The sequence below is a fragment of the Grampus griseus genome, assembly GCF_964374135.1.
Source record: "Grampus griseus genome assembly, chromosome: 3".
NCBI lineage: Eukaryota > Metazoa > Chordata > Mammalia > Artiodactyla > Delphinidae > Grampus > Grampus griseus.
In genome coordinates, this window is record NC_139019.1 from 63,023,800 (window position 1) to 63,040,433 (window position 16,634).

Here is a 16,634-nt window from a genome sequence, read left to right on the forward strand (position 1 = left end):
GTTATCTCTGTGCCCATTAGAAAGGAAGACACTAATCTACGTGTGGTAATATGAAAAGAGCTCTAAGATATAATGTTAATTTTTTAAAAATTCAAGGTACAGAGCAGTGTTTATATGTGTGCTACCAATTGTGCTGAACGACAAAAAGAGAAAAAGGACGTATGTGTGTTTGCTGATCTCTGCCCAGCATGTCTCTGAAAGTATTCATGAGAACAGATTGCCTTGATTCCTGAGCCAAGGTGCAAGAGCAGGAAGGAGTTTTCACTCTCCCTTTGTACTTTTTGAATTTTGAAGCATTAGACTATTCAAAACACAGTTTAATAGTTTTAAAATCCTGCGAACAAAGCTTTCTGGCCCTCCCTCTGGGGATGCACACACAGGAGCAGAGGCCCCTGTCGGACCCTGGCCTCCCACCAGGCTCAGCTCCTGGACTCCTGACGGGTTTTTCCTTCACAGTGTGGGGTTGGCTGGGCTGGTGACGGCTACATCTGCGGAAAGGACGTGGACATTGACAGCTACCCTGACGAAGAATTGCTGTGCTCTGCCAGCAACTGCAAAAAGGTAAGGGGGTCGAGCAGGAGAAAAAAACACGCACACGCACGTGCACGCGCACTCACTCTGTGGCTTTCCAAAGCCACATCTTATATGGGGCAGAGGTTCTGTGGCTTCCATTTAAAACTGTATTTTTGAAGTAGCTGCATCTCAAATGTAGCAAAACAGCCATCAACAATAAAGCCAGACAGGTAGGGACTTCCCTGGTGGCACAGTGGTTAAGAATCCGCCTGCCAATGCAGGCGGAGACACAGGTTCGAGCCCTAGTCTGGGAAGATCCCGCATGCCGTGGAGCAACTAAGCCCGTGCACCACAACTACTGAGCCTGCACTCTAGAGCCCGTGAGCCACAACTGCTGAGCCCACGTGCCACAACTACTGAAGCCCTTGAGCCCGTGTGCCTAGAGCCCTACTCCGCAACAAAGAGTAGCCCCCGCTCACCACAACTAGAGAAAGCACGCAGCAATGAAGACCCAACGCAGCCAAAAACAAATAAATTTATTTTTTAAAAAAAAGCCAGACAGGTACAGGCAGAAATAGTTTTTGACTTAAGACAGATGGAGATGGGGATGGGGGAAATGGGGAGAAGTTGATGAAAGGGTGCAAACTTTCTGCCATGAGGTGAATAAGATCTGAGGATCTAATGTATAACATGGTGACTATAGTTGAAAACACTGTACTGTATAGTTGAAATTTGCTAAGAGTGTAGAACTTAAATGTTCTCAGCAAAACAAAATGGGGAGATAAACATGTGAGGTGATGCATATGTTAATTAACTCAATGGGGGAATCCCTTCACAATATCAACATATATCAAATCGTCACATTATACACTTTAAATGTCTTGCAATTTTATTTGTCAGTTATACCTCAATAAAGCTGAAAAAATACAAATGTAGATATGTCTCTGAGCTGTGTTTCTCCAACTTAGGACAACTGCAAGTATGTGCCAAATTCCGGCCAAGAGGATGCAGACGGAGATGGCCTTGGAGATGCTTGTGACGAGGATGCTGATGGAGATGGGATCCTGAATGAGCAGGTAAGTACCTGCTTTGCTGGGAGGGCCTATGAATTGCCACTTACCAGGGATGGTGGAAGAAAGGCCGTGAAGTCAACTATTTATATTAATCATCCCGATTGTCTGTTCCCATGCCTGCGTTCCCATGGCACTGCAGTTTTTTATTCTAAGATTATGAAATGTTTATAAAACTGATGAACTTGGGCCTCCTGAGTTGCGACATCTCATGCCAGTCAGGGGAAGGTTGGCTGGCATCCACCGCAGGACCAGGCACACAGTGGGGATTCAGTAAAAGTCAGAGTTAATGTCGGTCTTTTGATCCTTTAGGACAACTGTGTCCTGACTCACAATGTGGACCAGAGGAACAGTGACAAAGATATGTTTGGGGATGCCTGTGATAACTGCCGGAATGTCCTAAATAATGACCAGAAGGACACGGACGGGGATGGAAAAGGAGATGCCTGCGATGACGACATGGATGGAGATGGTGGGTGTGTCTTGCTTAGTCTTTTACTTGGGACTCATTTGTCCTTTTTCCCCTTGTTCTCTCTTAGGAGCAGGAATAGAATGACTGACTCTGAGGGCCTTTCCGCTCCAGGGGGTTCCACATGGCCTGTGCCTGGTGGCCCCAAGGCCCACTTGTTTCTGTGGAAGAAGAACCCTGGTGTTCTGGGAACTCTATATCATTGCCAGAAACTTTGCAGGAATCCCTTCGAGCAGTGTCTTGTCAGGGATGTGACTCTGTAGGGCATCTGTCTTCCCAGACTGCAGCTTTCCTCCCTCCCCACCATCCTTCTCATGCATAAGGGTCCTGGAAGTGGAGGATTGAGGTAGAAGGGCTGAGCAGGGTCATGGGCTGCAGCTCTGGGTCAGGCTCCTCCTGCAGAGACTCGGGCATTTCCCAGGAGCCTGGGAAGAGCTGTCAGGCAGGGCGGCTACATCACCCAGCTCCAGGGGCCACTGAAGGGGCCTCGTATTGTGGTCTGTGTGCATAGCACCTCTGGAGCACAACTCTGGAGCCTCACAGGCCGTGAGGGAGGACGTTTGTTCCTGTATAGCTTCCGGAACATATAGGTGACTATCATCAAAGTATAGGCTGGATCCGATAGTTTCTGAAAAACACATCACAACACAGGACCTTGAAGGAATTTCCTTTTAGAAATACACTACACCCACCACTAACCAACACACACCCGGCACTCCAGACTATTCCCATGTCTCTAAAGCACGATCCCACCTTCTATAAGCCTGACTGATGGTAAACCCGCTCAGCGAAACAAACAAAAAACGCACCGAGTTGTAGCATTTGCCGGTTTCCATTATGTAGATACCACTCCCACCATCACTGGTTCCAAGGTACTAAGAGGAGATGACATGATTGAACGGGAAGCTGGGGAGAATGGGTACGACTGGCCTGACTCCAGCACACCACTGCCTGAGCCCCGGGGCCCTTGTCATAGCTCACACACCCGTGAGGTCCTCCCTCTCCAGGGTCGGCCCACCTAGCCCTCATGACCCCCTCATCTGGTTGCAGTGATAGCCCTTGATATCTTCAACAAATTCTAACTCAGTGGATAAATGCCTCAGGTCGTTCTTCTTTTAAGTCTCCCAGAATCCATCCTTTGACATTACCTCCAGGTAACTGCTGGAATAGGTATGGTTCTCTGAGGATGGCCCAGGCAGACATTACCTACTGTGTGCCATGTGCTGACCTGATCTCTACAGCACCTGGAAGTCTGTGCTCCAGACCTTTCTGTGATGTTCACCTGACTCAGGGAAGCATTCCTTTCTCATAGGAATAAAAAACATCCTGGACAACTGCCAGAAAGTTCCCAACCGTGATCAACAGGACAAAGATGGTGATGGCGTGGGGGATGCCTGTGACAGCTGTCCTGATGTCAGCAACCCTAACCAGGTTAGTAGGATCCAGGGGCATCCAAACTCTAGGCTGAACTGCCCAATGCAGAGACTCACGTAAGACACGTGTCTGGAAGAACCCAGCCGAGCCCGCCAGCCCAGTTCTTTGCTGTTGCCTTATACCTAACAGCAGAGGTGGTGAAATTGTATACTTAAGCCTGGAGGTGATGGGAAGAACATTACAGGAGATCTGAGGCCTTCGGGACTAATCTCACAGGCTGTGAAGTCCCTGTGGGGTTAGGAATAGGAGTTTTTGGGGTTTCTTAAAATTTATCTGGCTGCGCCGGGTCTTAGTTGCAGCACGTGGGCTCTTCGTTGCTGTGTGCGGGATCTTTAGTTGCGGCATGCAGGATCTAGTTCCCTGACCAGGGATCGAACCCGGGCTCCCTGCATTGGGAGCACACAGTCTTAACTGCTGGACCACCGGGGAAGTCCCAGTAATAGTTTAATGATGCCCAAAACAAGTTGTTTTTTTTTTTGGCTGAAAGGAAAATGCAATGTGGAAATTAACCATGGGGAGCCTCATGTCCCTTTCATCCCCAAATCCCAACAACAGCCTATGTATGGACATTTCAGATTGGGATCAGTCAGCGATGTGCTGTTTGCCTTCTCTCTCCTCCTTCCTGTCTGGATAATTGGATATGACGTGTCACTTATTTTTAAAGCCCTGAGAGAGGGGCGTCATTATTGCCCTCTGACTCACTCCCATCCTGGCTCAATTCCAAAATGCAGAAGCAAAGCAAAATCTGTTTGCCTTGTCCCCGTGCCTGTGGCTGGCTCCCTTCCGACCCGTGCCAGAGTGCCACGTCTCCACCTGCCACCACGCTGCCCCAGCGCCCTTCTCCAATCAGCTCATCTGGTGTGTAGGCAGCCCATCCTTGGAGCTTGATATTTTGGAAGGCTTTTTTGAAACTTCAGCATTGTGCCTACACCAATATGGTGTTGTCCTTTTGCAGTTTGCACCACCCCAATTCCAGAGGAATAATTCCTGAGATCCAGTGATGATGCGCTGGGTCTGCCTTCTCTGGAACATTCTGTGCAGGCCCAGGGGTAAATGACACGTTTTGTTCTCTTTGCAGTCTGATGTGGATAACGATCTGGTTGGGGACTCCTGTGACACCAATCAGGACAGGTATGGCATGTTTCCCAGCTGCATAGGGCTGATGAAAATTCCAGAGGAAGTTTTCTCTTTCAGAGCTCTCCGTTGCTGCCATGCTTTGGGATCTCTCTGGGCAGATTGAGTTGCTGGAGGGACCATAGCCCTGTCTTTGGTCAGGGTCACTGCACCTCCATGAATGGGGGACTTGACGGTACCAGGAGGGGCCACTAGGCACTCAAGCAACTGAGACTCTATCACAGGAGAGGCGGTGTAGCATCATGCTTTAAAGATGGGCTCTGGAGCGACACAGCTAGATATAAATCCCAGCTCCTCCACTTGCACAGCAGCTTACCTTAGGCAAGTTACCTCATCTCTCTGTGCCTCCATTTTCTCATCTGTAAAATGGGGATGGAAATGGAATGTAGCTCTTAGGACTCTTGTGAAAGTTGAGTTAATTTATGGAAAGGACATATTACAGTTTCTGTTGCATCGATGTTAGCTCTTTTGCTGTTATATTCTTTCAGCTCAGGAAAGCTTCATCATCATCCCAAAACAGAGAGCTGTCAGTGTGCTGAGGGAATCACTGTTATTTCATTGTCCTTGGAATTTTTTCTTTCAGTCTTCTTTATTTGGGTGGAGTTGTTCTATGCAAATGAATGTTGTCAGCCCTTCTAGCCCCACATGGATGGAGTCCTACGTTAAGACACGGGGCTGGATCAGATGCTATAGGAACATCAAAAATGTAGGCATGGCCAGCTCTGCCCTAGAGGTACCTGCCGTCCAAGACTCTAAACCCTTTCATCTCTGTAGGGAATCATAGGGGCAGCAGGACAGGGGTGAGAGAGGGAAAGGAGTCTAAAAGGCAAAGCAGGAAGAAACATAGCTGCCCTTCTCAACCTCTTCTCAGAGGCTTCCCTACAGGCAGCAGCTCCCAAGCCCAACCTTGCTGAAGGACAGCTCCTATCAAGTCCTTGTGCTCCGTGTCCTTGAAGCACAGTACATGCCAGCTAAGTGAACGTCAACAGACTTCTCAGTCTCTGAGTCTCAATTTCTTCATCTGCAAAGTAGAGAGAATTAAATGCCAAGTGATGGTAAAAAAGAAAGATAATGTAGGTAAAGCTCCTACCTACAGTGCTGGCCCTCAGATAACCTGCAGAAAATGGTAACTGAGGTACTAGTGTTATCACAGCATGAGGAAAGGAGAGGCAAGTCGGAGACAGTTTGACATAGGATGTCTCCGTTTTTGAGGTTAAGATGCGGCTGGTACCCTGACAACTTCCCTCGATAATGTACATCAAGAATGTTCCCTGTTGTAGGTCATCCTGTGCTCTCAGTGCCATCTAAGTGATTTCTAAAATATCCTGTCCCACCAGCCTCTAGATTTTCTGCCTAAAATAACTCATTCCACTACATTTTAATTCCCACAAACTTGAGGACAGAAACTGCTTGGTTTTGCATAAAAATGTTCTGGGCTATATAGAATGGCTGCTAATGGAAATAGCTCAATCTTATGATTTGGAAAGCAGCCCTGCCACATGCCCAGGAATTCCACTGTTGGAGTTGTGTCACCTTCTGCCTGTCGGGGTTGACCTCACTTTCTCTGGGACCCATCTGGGAAGCATTGGCCTGAAGGGCATGGACTGGCCCCTGGCTTCCCTTCCTTGTCCCACTGTGGACAGCGTGGGGCAGTTGCTGGTCCAGGACGAGCTGTGGGTGGCGCCCGTGAAAGGAGTATCTGCTCTAATCCAGGGTAGCCGTGGGAGGCCTCCATCAACTCAGGGAAGCCTGGGGACAGGGCAGACTCATCCTCAGGTGGCCGTTAGGCCTGGAAAGAAGGAATGTCAGGTGGGCAGAGAACGAGGGTTCTGAGAAGCGCGTTAGCCCAGGGCCGAGCCCGGCCTACGTGCTCAGTTCTTGGGAAGGGCGGCCCTGCTGTTCCTGCCCTTCCTGCCCTTCTCCCTGTGCATTCCCGTCTGACGCTTCTCAGGCTTACTGGCCGGGCATGGTGAAGAGTCATAGAAAAGGAAACACCTTAGGGCTTCCCAAGAGCCAGGCACTTAGAAGTGTTTTTCTTATATTAAAACGTAACATGCAAAATTCTAATCACTTAATCATTCAATCTTCCCAACAACCCTGTGAGGTAGGCTGTTATTATTCCCATGGTACAGGGGAGGATGCTGAGCCGTAGAGGGGTAAGGGTCACGTCCGGGGACCCATGCTGGTACGCAGCTGAGCCAGGACTCGCGGCAGGCAGTGAGTCCACTGCCCCTCACTTTGTTCCCCTCCCACTTTCTCTCTCGGGGGTCACAGTCGTGCCCGGGGACTGAAAGGAGCATCTGGTCACCAAATCACAGAAATAGGCCCTTATTTTGAATAGAAAATGATCTACTTGTTTCAACAGGTTGGAGAAGTGGGAAATGGTCTCTGAGGCCCATAAGGCAGCCTCATCTAAGGACCTGTGGGGGTGATAAAAGACCAAGCCTGGTTAAGACCCCAAACCCAAACTCTCCCTCCTGAGAACTGGACTCTTCGTGTTCTCTGCTGAACTGGGACGCAAACCCCCTCTCCTTTCTCCCACAGTGATGGAGACGGGCACCAGGACAGTACAGACAACTGCCCCACTGTCATAAACAGTGCCCAGCTGGACACTGATAAGGATGGAATTGGTGACGAGTGTGATGATGATGATGACAATGACGGCATCCCAGACATGGTGCCCCCTGGACCAGACAACTGCCGGCTGGTCCCCAACCCTGCCCAGGAGGACAGCAACAGTAAGTGGGCTCAGCCCCAGGCTCCCTTCAGCCAGGCCCATGGTGGCCCCCCTCTGCCAGGGCCCCAGCTTCTCTGAGCAGCCACAGCTTGTGTGGACAGTAGACATCTGCTAGACACCAGTCTCCAACTGTCAGAGAAGAGCTGCTTCTGCACAGCCCTAGCATGAGACCACACAGGGCAGGGAAGCAGCCACGTGCTGCTCGGGGCTTGGAGAACTGCTCCACCATCTTGCTCGTGCCTTTCACCAGAGTGACAGGGCAGGAGCGGGATGGAGGGGAGGGCACCGCAGTGCTGCGTGATGCCTGATGCCTGCAGGGGCCAAGCTGTTAAGGAAAGGTATGCACAGAGCCAGAAATGAGACAGCAGAGTGGTGAGGACACGTGGTGGTGCGTTGGTGAGGGCATGCCCATCCCAGTATGCAAATTCAAATTTTAATACCATCTGTCAGCTGGACAAAAGGCACTGGGCTATATTCAGCCTAAGGATCACTGTAAATTCTTCTTAGATTTTGGTGACCATAATTTCCCTGCTTTTTATGCGTCATAGTCCAGAAAGTACTGTAGACGTTTGCTTACGTAAGGTCAGGCTTAAGATCCACCAGTTGGGGCTTCCCTGGTGGCGCAGTGGTTGAGTGTCCGCCTGCCGATGCAGGGGACGCGGGTTCGTGCCCGGGTCCCGGAAGATCCCACATGCTGCGGAGCGGCTGGGCCCGTGAGCCATGGCCGCTGGGCCTGTGCATCGGAGCCTGTGCTCCGCAACGGGAGAGGCCACAATAGTGGGAGGCCCGCGTACCGCAAAAAAAAAAAAAGCCACCAGTTGGTGAAACCCCTGTCCTAGAGGACAGCCAGGGTTTCCTGTCAGGTCAACTTTGAAGTGTACTTTTGTATTAAGATTTTTTTTTTTTGATGTGGACCATTTTTAAAGTCTTTATTGAATTTGTTACAATACTGCTTCTGTTTTTCGTTTTGGTTTTTTGCCTGCGAGGCATGTGGGATCCTAGCTCCCCAACCAGGGATCGAACCCACACGCCCTGCATTGGAAGATGTAGTCTTAACCACGGGACCACCAGGGAAGTCCCTTGTCAGGTCATCTTTGGACAGTTGCCCTCCACTCTGTCCCTAGGAAGTCCTTTTGATCACCTGCAGTGGGGTTCACTCACCTGCAGTGGGGTTCACTCACCTGCAGTGGGGTTCACCAACCCACCACGAGGACCGTGGGGCCGGCTCAGACACGCCTGATTCCAGGACTCCCCGCTCCACGTGGACCTGGGTCTTGGGCTCTCTCTGCTCCTTGCCCAGCCCCCTCTGTCACGGAGGCTTGTGGGTAGTAGGCATTACTGAACTGATCCCCTCCTCCTCCACCCCCACAGGCGACGGCGTGGGGGACATCTGCGAGACAGACTTCGACCACGACCAGGTCATCGATCGGATCGACGTGTGCCCGGAGAACGCAGAGGTCACCCTGACCGACTTCAGGGCCTATCAGACGGTGGTCCTGGACCCTGAAGGGGACGCCCAGATCGATCCCAATTGGGTGGTCCTGAACAAGGTGAGTGTCATGCGGTCGGCACCGGCTCAGCGTTGCCTCTCAACACAGGCCCTTCTGAGAGTAGTGGGTAAATTTTGAGGGTGCCGACCTCCAGCCAGGTACTGTTCCACGTCGTGTTTGTTCCTCTCAACAGCCCTGTGACAGAGCTCTTTCATTAGCCTCGTTTTACAGATGATGAGCTCAAGTGTTACAAAGCTTGAATGATTACTCATGGTAGCACTGCAGTTAAGCAGCTAAGATTGCTGGATTTGGGACCTAGGCAGTCTGACCCTAGAGCCATGCTTCTAATCTCTGCAGTAGATGCTCCGGTGTGTCCTCCTCCCTGTGGACCTAAAGAAGACAGGCACAGAGTGGCTTCGTCGGTTTTCCAGTGTCACCCAGGAGGTCACATTCATTAGAAGCATATGTTCTCTAATTAAGGGTTTATTGACTCAGCTTAAGTGACAGTTTTAGCAAAACTATTTCTACTTAGCTTTGAGGGTTTTTGTTTTTTTCTAAGGGTACGCTTTCTTTGAGCACATAACAAGGTAGAGCAGTTCCTCAGATAATGAAATCTTTACATGGAGGTCTGAGGTTCTGGGCTTCTCTGAGATTATTCTACCCCCTCCAAGGTTAATCTTAACCCCTTCAACTCTCTCTGCAGGGCATGGAGATCGTGCAGACCATGAACAGCGATCCAGGCCTGGCAGTGGGTACGTCCAGGGCCTCATCACCACTGGTACAGAATTCACTCTTTCGAGCTGGTGTGGCTTGTCTGTTTTTCTCATCTATTTTGATCGTTACAGGGTACACGGCTTTTAATGGAGTGGACTTCGAAGGGACCTTCCACGTCAACACCCAGACGGACGATGACTATGCTGGCTTTATCTTTGGTTACCAAGACAGTTCCAGCTTCTATGTGGTCATGTGGAAGCAGACGGAGCAGACGTACTGGCAGGCCACCCCGTTCCGAGCTGTTGCAGAACCTGGCATTCAGCTCAAGGTACTCATCTCCCTTTCCTCTGGGCCCTTCACCCACCTTTTAAATTCTGTGTTCTCCCATATGGCATTTATCCATCTAAGGAATTGATGCATTCGTGCCAGCATTCAAGTTAGGGAACACTGGAGCCCATCCAGGGCCTTGCCTTCACTCCTGCGTACAAGCTACGTGCTTCCCTCTGGGTGACTGATGGTGAGAATGTCAGCCCCAGTAGGGGCCTAAGAGGGGGGGAGGATTTGGGGTGCAGCTTCAGGCACACTCTTCTGGAAACTGGTATTGTGTTTCCTCGATGGGGCCAGCTTTGTACAGGAGGGCTGGGAGGCTACCTCTGTCACTCCTGCTGGGAAGAAAGGCACACTTCAGAGCCCTCATTGGCCAAATGTGGGGAGCAATGGATTTTCAGCAGGAAAAATATGGGCTGGGTTAGTGGAATACTGGCCAGTGCGGATTACTGAAAGGCTGGGGGGAGCATCGCAGTAGAAATGGCACTTAAGTGTTGATGCTTTGTGTCCAGATCCAAAGCCACCAGATTGTAACCGTGAATTCCCACCCCGTCACCACCCCAGGGATGGAGGGTGCAGGAAGGGTGGTCTGTGCGTTCTGTTCTAAGACCTCACTCGTGTCGTTGTCCAGGCCGTTAAGTCTAAGACGGGTCCAGGGGAGCATCTCCGCAACTCCCTGTGGCACACCGGGGACACCAGCGACCAGGTCAGGCTGCTGTGGAAGGACTCCAGGAACGTGGGCTGGAAGGACAAGGTGTCCTACCGCTGGTTCCTGCAGCACCGGCCCCAGGTGGGCTACATCAGGTAGGTGCAGCGCCCCCTCCTCCCCGTGCACTTGAAGGAAAGCGCATCCTCCTTCTGCATCGCAGAGCCTCTGCTTCCCTGAGCCGAGGGTCCCCGAGGACATGCTGGGACCTCAGGCTCCCAGAAAAGAGGTGGGAGGACGACACCCGGCTCAGACTGACCGCCTGGATGGTAGGGCCAAACTGGGGGTAGAAGGACCTTCTGTGGGGGAGGCCTTGGCACCGGGGCACCAGAACGGTGATTCCCCGTGTGAGGTGAGACGTGCACTGACTCTCCCATCCGCATCCCCACGTGGTCCCTCTGGGCCCTGTATCATCACTTACCCACAAACATTTCACGCTGCAGTGAGTCCCTCACGGTCTGATAAACTCCACGAGGGCAGCACCCATGTCTCATTTTATCTTGGTCTCCCCCAGTGCCTGACACAGTGACGGCACATCCCACCCTCGGCATGAACTGACCTTCATGTGAGCCGATGTAATCTGCCTTATTTCCCTGTAGGACTATTTAAAAAACAACTGTTCTCAGAAGCTAGGATGCCTTAGCACTACATCTTTGAAATTCAGTCGGTGTACTTTTCTCTCTCATTCCTCAAACTTACAGATCAACACCCATGCCAGCTTATGTAGCACTTTTAGGAAGGGTGCTGATTGCTTTCTGCTGACCGGGGGCAAGGAAGCTGCTGAGTGGGAAAAAAGCGAATCATGAGGGCTAGTTCATATTTTGTCCTTCTTTGAGCCATTACATCAAATGTAATCTGTCTCACAGTAAGATGATCATCTTCTCAGCCCTATTAAGCTTAATGCCCCTTTTTTATGACATATTTTGAGATGCCCCCTCTGTGTCCCAAAATGAAATCATAGAAAATATAACCTACCTGCACATGTTATTTTAGAGAGTCAATCTGATCCCTAATAGAGAAATAATTTATAACAAAATCGTGTAAATGCTTGGACACAACCACACCCAACACAAAATGAGACAGACACTGGCACCTGTGCCTAGAATCACGGCAGAGGCGATGTCCTACCACAGATTGGTGTGTTGTAGACACAACAGTGGTAATGTGACTTTCTAAAATGGTGAACAGCTACAGAGAAGGACAAATATTGTATGACATCGCTTACATGTGGAACCTAAAAGGTACAAATGAACTGATTTACAAAACAGAAGTAGAGTCACAGATGTAGAAAACAATATGGTTACGGGGGGCGGGGAAGGGAAAAATTAGGAGGTTGGGATTGACATATACACACTACTGTATATAAAATGCATAACTAATAAGGACCTACTGTATAGCACAGGGAACTCAATATTCTGTAATGGCCCATGTGGGAATAGAATCTAAAACAGTGGATATATGTAGATGTATAACTGATTCACTTTGCTGTACAGCAGAAAGTAACACAACATTGTAAGTCAACTATACTCCAATAAAATAAGTAAATAGTAAACAGCTTAATTGTTAAACAAAACAAAGTACAGCTGACCTTTGAGCAATGCAGGGGATCTGTTCCAGGACCCCGCCAGGGATAAAGATCTGCAGATGCTCCAGTCCCATAGTCGGCCTTCCGTATCAGCAGCTCAGTATCTGCAGAGTCAACCACCTGTAGATCACATAGTAAAGTAGTATTTGGAAAAAATCCACATATAAGTGGACGCATGCAGTTCAAGCCTATGTTGTTTCAGGGTCGACTGTACTCAGTTTCTCGATTTACCCTGGAAAATCAGTTAATACCAGTGCAAAAACTACTTGATGTTCACAAGTGAGAGAGAGTTAGGTTCTAAGCCCAGATAAACAGTCTCTTCACCTACCCAAGGGTCTGGAGGAGCACCCCAAAAGTGTCTGGATGCAGGACAAGTTTTGATTTTCCTCTCCAGGGCCTTGTAAGCTACCCAGCACCACTGGCCTCTGTCACTAAATGCCACGGTGACAGCTCAAAATGCTCCCACAAATGTCTCAAACCCTGCTTAGGGAGTGCCGTCCCTCCCGAGGAGAATCATTGCTCTGGGATTCCACCAAATGTTATCAGTTCGACCTAGAGAAAAGCAGTGGTTTTCAAGCATGAGGTCTGGACAAGGTAACTCACTGGACAGTGAAGTCACAAAGCCTCTTGGTCCTTAGTCGTATTGTGATTTCTCTTTAACTCATCAGCGAGTACCCAGCGAGTTGAACTCGGTGCCCAGCATCATGCTAGGCCTTTGGAGAGACGGAAGAGGGGAGATGTGGACGGGTGGTCCCTGACCTCATGGAGGTTCCAGTCTCGTAGGGAAAGGGGAACACAGCAGCGGGAGCACGATCCAGGTCTGTGAAAAGTGAAGTATGAAACAGAGCAAAGATGCAGGTGGATAAGAAGTGGGACCCCTAGGTCTTACGACAGGCGCTTCCCCCAACCTTGGTTGGAGACCTACTCACGGAGACCCGCTCTGGCTGTGTTGTCCGCAGGGTGCAGTTTTACGAAGGCTCCGAGTTGGTGGCTGACTCGGGGGTCACCATAGACACCACCATGCGTGGAGGCCGGCTCGGCGTGTTCTGCTTCTCCCAGGAAAACATCATTTGGTCCAACCTCAAGTATCGCTGCAATGGTAACGTACATTCTTGTCGCTGCATACTATCACTACTAGAAAAAAAATCCAATAATGCCACCCTATCGTATAGCACACATCCCTTCCAGAAGCCACAAGCTCACGCCACATATTCCCGAAACCTGAGAATCCCTGTGTCATCCAAGTAAAAGGCAGATCTCATTTCTCCTATTTGATAGATGAGGAAATTGAGCCCCAGAGAATTAAACTGCTCGGCTTAGAACGTGGGTTCAGTGAGAGATTCAGGCAGGTTTAATTGACAGGCAGCCTTCATTTTTATACAGCTCACACAGAATCATAAACTCAAAATCCATTTTTTCTTTAGGCCTGTGAATGAGCACTCCTGGGCTTTAAGCCAACAATTTGCAAAGCAGCCGGCGGTAGAAAATGGCGGCCGGGGGTGTGGCATGAAGTGGTGTCTTTGGGGGCCTGCTGGGTGGGCTGACAGCAACCCCTACAGGATGCCTCCCAGCGTGAGATGCACCAGGATGCGGGCTGGAGGGAGCCTTCCTAATCCCGCTGTGCCTGTTCTCCTTTGCAGACACCATCCCAGAGGACTTCCAAGAATTTCAAACCCAGAATTTCGATCGCCTGGATAACTAAACCAAAGAAACAATCCGTGACTGCTTTTCCAAACACTGAAACCACATATTTTTTTAACCTCCTACAACTTTCTTTATATACACTGTGGCTTTCTTTTGCCCACCCAAATATACCAAACTTTTTATATGAATGTAGCAATAAAGAAGAGAATTTCTAAAAACTGTGTTACCCAGACATCGCTTGCACGTGGCTCAGGCTTTGATGATGTGTGTGCCGTTCTCTGTGGTGTCCACGTGCAACAGTCAAAAGGCTCAGGCCAGAGGTCTCATCTTCCGTCTCTCCAGTTAGCTTCACACAGAAGCCTCACAGTTCCGTGCTCACCTCAGCAGCCTCCTTATTCTGGGTAAGAAGCCTCAGAAACACTGCTCAGGGACACCTTTCCTATGAAGACTTTTCCTGACCCATCCTGGGGCAGATTTGTCCAGTTTCTTCTGTTACCCTCCCCACCTCACACACACACACTTTCTGCCCAGACTCCTATGCCAGCACTTTCAACACAGTTATTGTGCTTATTTATATATTTGGCTCCCTCTAGTGGAATATCAGCTAATTGAGAATAAAGGACCATGTCTTAACAACAATCTGTATAATCTGAGTGCCCGACATGGAGTAGATATCCAGTAAATTTCTGGCTGGCTGGATGCACGAATGCCTCTTAAGTAATAAGGACAATAGCGTATATGGATCATATAAGCCCTCCTACAACTCAGAACGCTGCTCACAACATACACTCTATGTGCGGTGGTATCGGCAGCCTCTCTGTGTGTATGGGACAGAAACTTGCCTGATTTTTGCACTAGCCTTTCTCCCATTGCATTTGTTAGGCAAAGATCCAGGCAAATTTTTATAAATTCCCTTAGATTTTTGTTTCAAGGAATATTGCTGGGCAGTAATATATTCTCCAAATTCTAAAATTCCTGGAAATATTTTAAATCATAAATGAAGGGTAAACACCGTGACCACTGTTTTATTATATTTCAGTAGTCAGAAAACACAGTGGCATATGCATGACCAATATGAGATGTGCAGGATTTCGGGCCACCTCTCACATGTAAAGCCTACAGATGGAGATTGCCTCAAAAGTCAGGACTTAGACCTTCAATCAGGGTCTTCAGTGAGTGGACAAAACTTAGACCTGTCTACCAATTATTCCCTCTGCTGACACAGAGGGAATCTAGTCTCGCAGGCAGATCCTGCTACAGGAGCTGCCTTCCCAGGATCTCTGGGCCATATTGTTGTGGCACCTGTGGTTCTACATCTACAAATCTTTCCCAATTCCAAAAAGCCCAGGAAGGAGAAGTAAATTCATACGGTTGGAGATTGTCACCTGTCAATCTTCCCCGCTTTCCTTGCTTTTTGTATCCCACTGAAAGGTTATTTCCTGAGCCCCGAGGGCCTCCAGGAGCTCTCTGGCCCTCCTGGTCCACACCCACTCTATGGTAGAGTTACGTCTTACCTTTATAGGTATAAAAGGTATTTCATACTACAAAATTTTAGTGCGCTTTCTCTGGAGTCCTTGGCACTTTACTAGCAATATGTGATGAAGGCTACAGATATTGTTCTTGGGGGATTTCATTCTAATCACTGAAGTACATGCCAAACTGAAATATATATTTTTAAAAACCCATACAACTCAATAACAAAAAACAATCCAATTTTTAGATGGACAGAGAACTAAACAGTTTTCCAAAGAAGACATCAAAATGGCCAACAGGCACATGAAAAGATGCTCACCATCACTAAGCATCAAGGAAATGGAAATCAAAACCACAATGTGGGGGGGGGCTTCCCTAGTGGCGCAGTGGTTGAGAGTCCGCCTGCCGATGCAGGGGACGCGGGTTCGTGCCCCGGTCCAGGAGGATCCCACATGCCGCAGAGCGGCTGGGCCCGTGAGCCATGGCCGCTGAGCCTGCGCGTCCGGAGCCTGTGCTCCGCAACGGGAGAGGCCACAACAGTGAGAGGCCCGTACCGCAAAAAAACAAACAAACAAACAAAAAAACAATGGGATTCATCTCATCTATTAGAATGGCTATCATCAAGAAGACAAGAGACAACAAGTGCTGGTGAGGTGTTGAAAAGAGAACCCTTATACACTGTCTGAATGTAAATTGGTCCAGCCACTGTGGAAAACAGTATGGAGTTTCCTCATAAAATTAAAAATAGATCTACCATAAGATCAGTATATACCAAAAGAAATGAAAATAGGATTGCAAAGCAATACATACACTCCCATGTTTATTGCAGCATTATTCACAATAGCCAAGATATGGAAACAACCTAAATGCCCAATGGATGAATGGATTTTAAAAAAAAGATGTAGTATACACACACAATGGAATATTATTCAGGCATGAGAAAGGAGGATCTCCTGCCATTTGCAACAACGTGGATGGACCTTGAGTATAGTATGCTGAGATAAGTCAGATACAGAATGACAAATACTGTGTGATATCACTTATATGTGGAATCTAAAAAAGTCAAACTTTTGAAAAACAGAGTAAAATGGTGGTTGCCAGAGGATGGGGAGTGAGGGGATAAGACTGCTGTTGTTTAAGGGTACAAACTTGCAATGAGAAGTAAATACGTCATAGAGAGCCAATGCACGATACGGTGAATACACACGACAATATTGTACTACAATCATCAAACTTGCTGAGACTAAAACTTAATTATCCCAACCACTAAAAAGAAATGATAATTATGTAATATGATAGAGGCGCCAAATATCACTGCAACAGCAATCACATTACAAC

At 48.8% G+C, this 16,634-nt stretch overlaps 1 protein-coding gene across 1 annotated transcript in view; it reads left to right on the forward strand.

Moving 5' to 3' along the window:
• THBS4 (thrombospondin 4) overlaps positions 1-14,046 on the forward strand; it is a 50,017-nt gene extending 35,971 nt beyond the window's left edge. Inside the window, exons 11-22 of the mRNA XM_082650980.1 lie at positions 457-561; positions 1,482-1,589; positions 1,896-2,055; positions 3,365-3,483; positions 4,565-4,617; positions 7,165-7,358; positions 8,729-8,907; positions 9,551-9,599; positions 9,693-9,889; positions 10,520-10,692; positions 13,139-13,278; positions 13,820-14,046. Of these exons, the coding sequence (XP_082507106.1) occupies positions 457-561; positions 1,482-1,589; positions 1,896-2,055; positions 3,365-3,483; positions 4,565-4,617; positions 7,165-7,358; positions 8,729-8,907; positions 9,551-9,599; positions 9,693-9,889; positions 10,520-10,692; positions 13,139-13,278; positions 13,820-13,881 (1,539 nt within the window). The 3' untranslated portion in view covers positions 13,882-14,046. The remainder of the gene's footprint in view (positions 1-456; positions 562-1,481; positions 1,590-1,895; positions 2,056-3,364; positions 3,484-4,564; positions 4,618-7,164; positions 7,359-8,728; positions 8,908-9,550; positions 9,600-9,692; positions 9,890-10,519; positions 10,693-13,138; positions 13,279-13,819) is intronic.
• The last annotated feature ends 2,588 nt before the right edge of the window (positions 14,047-16,634 follow it).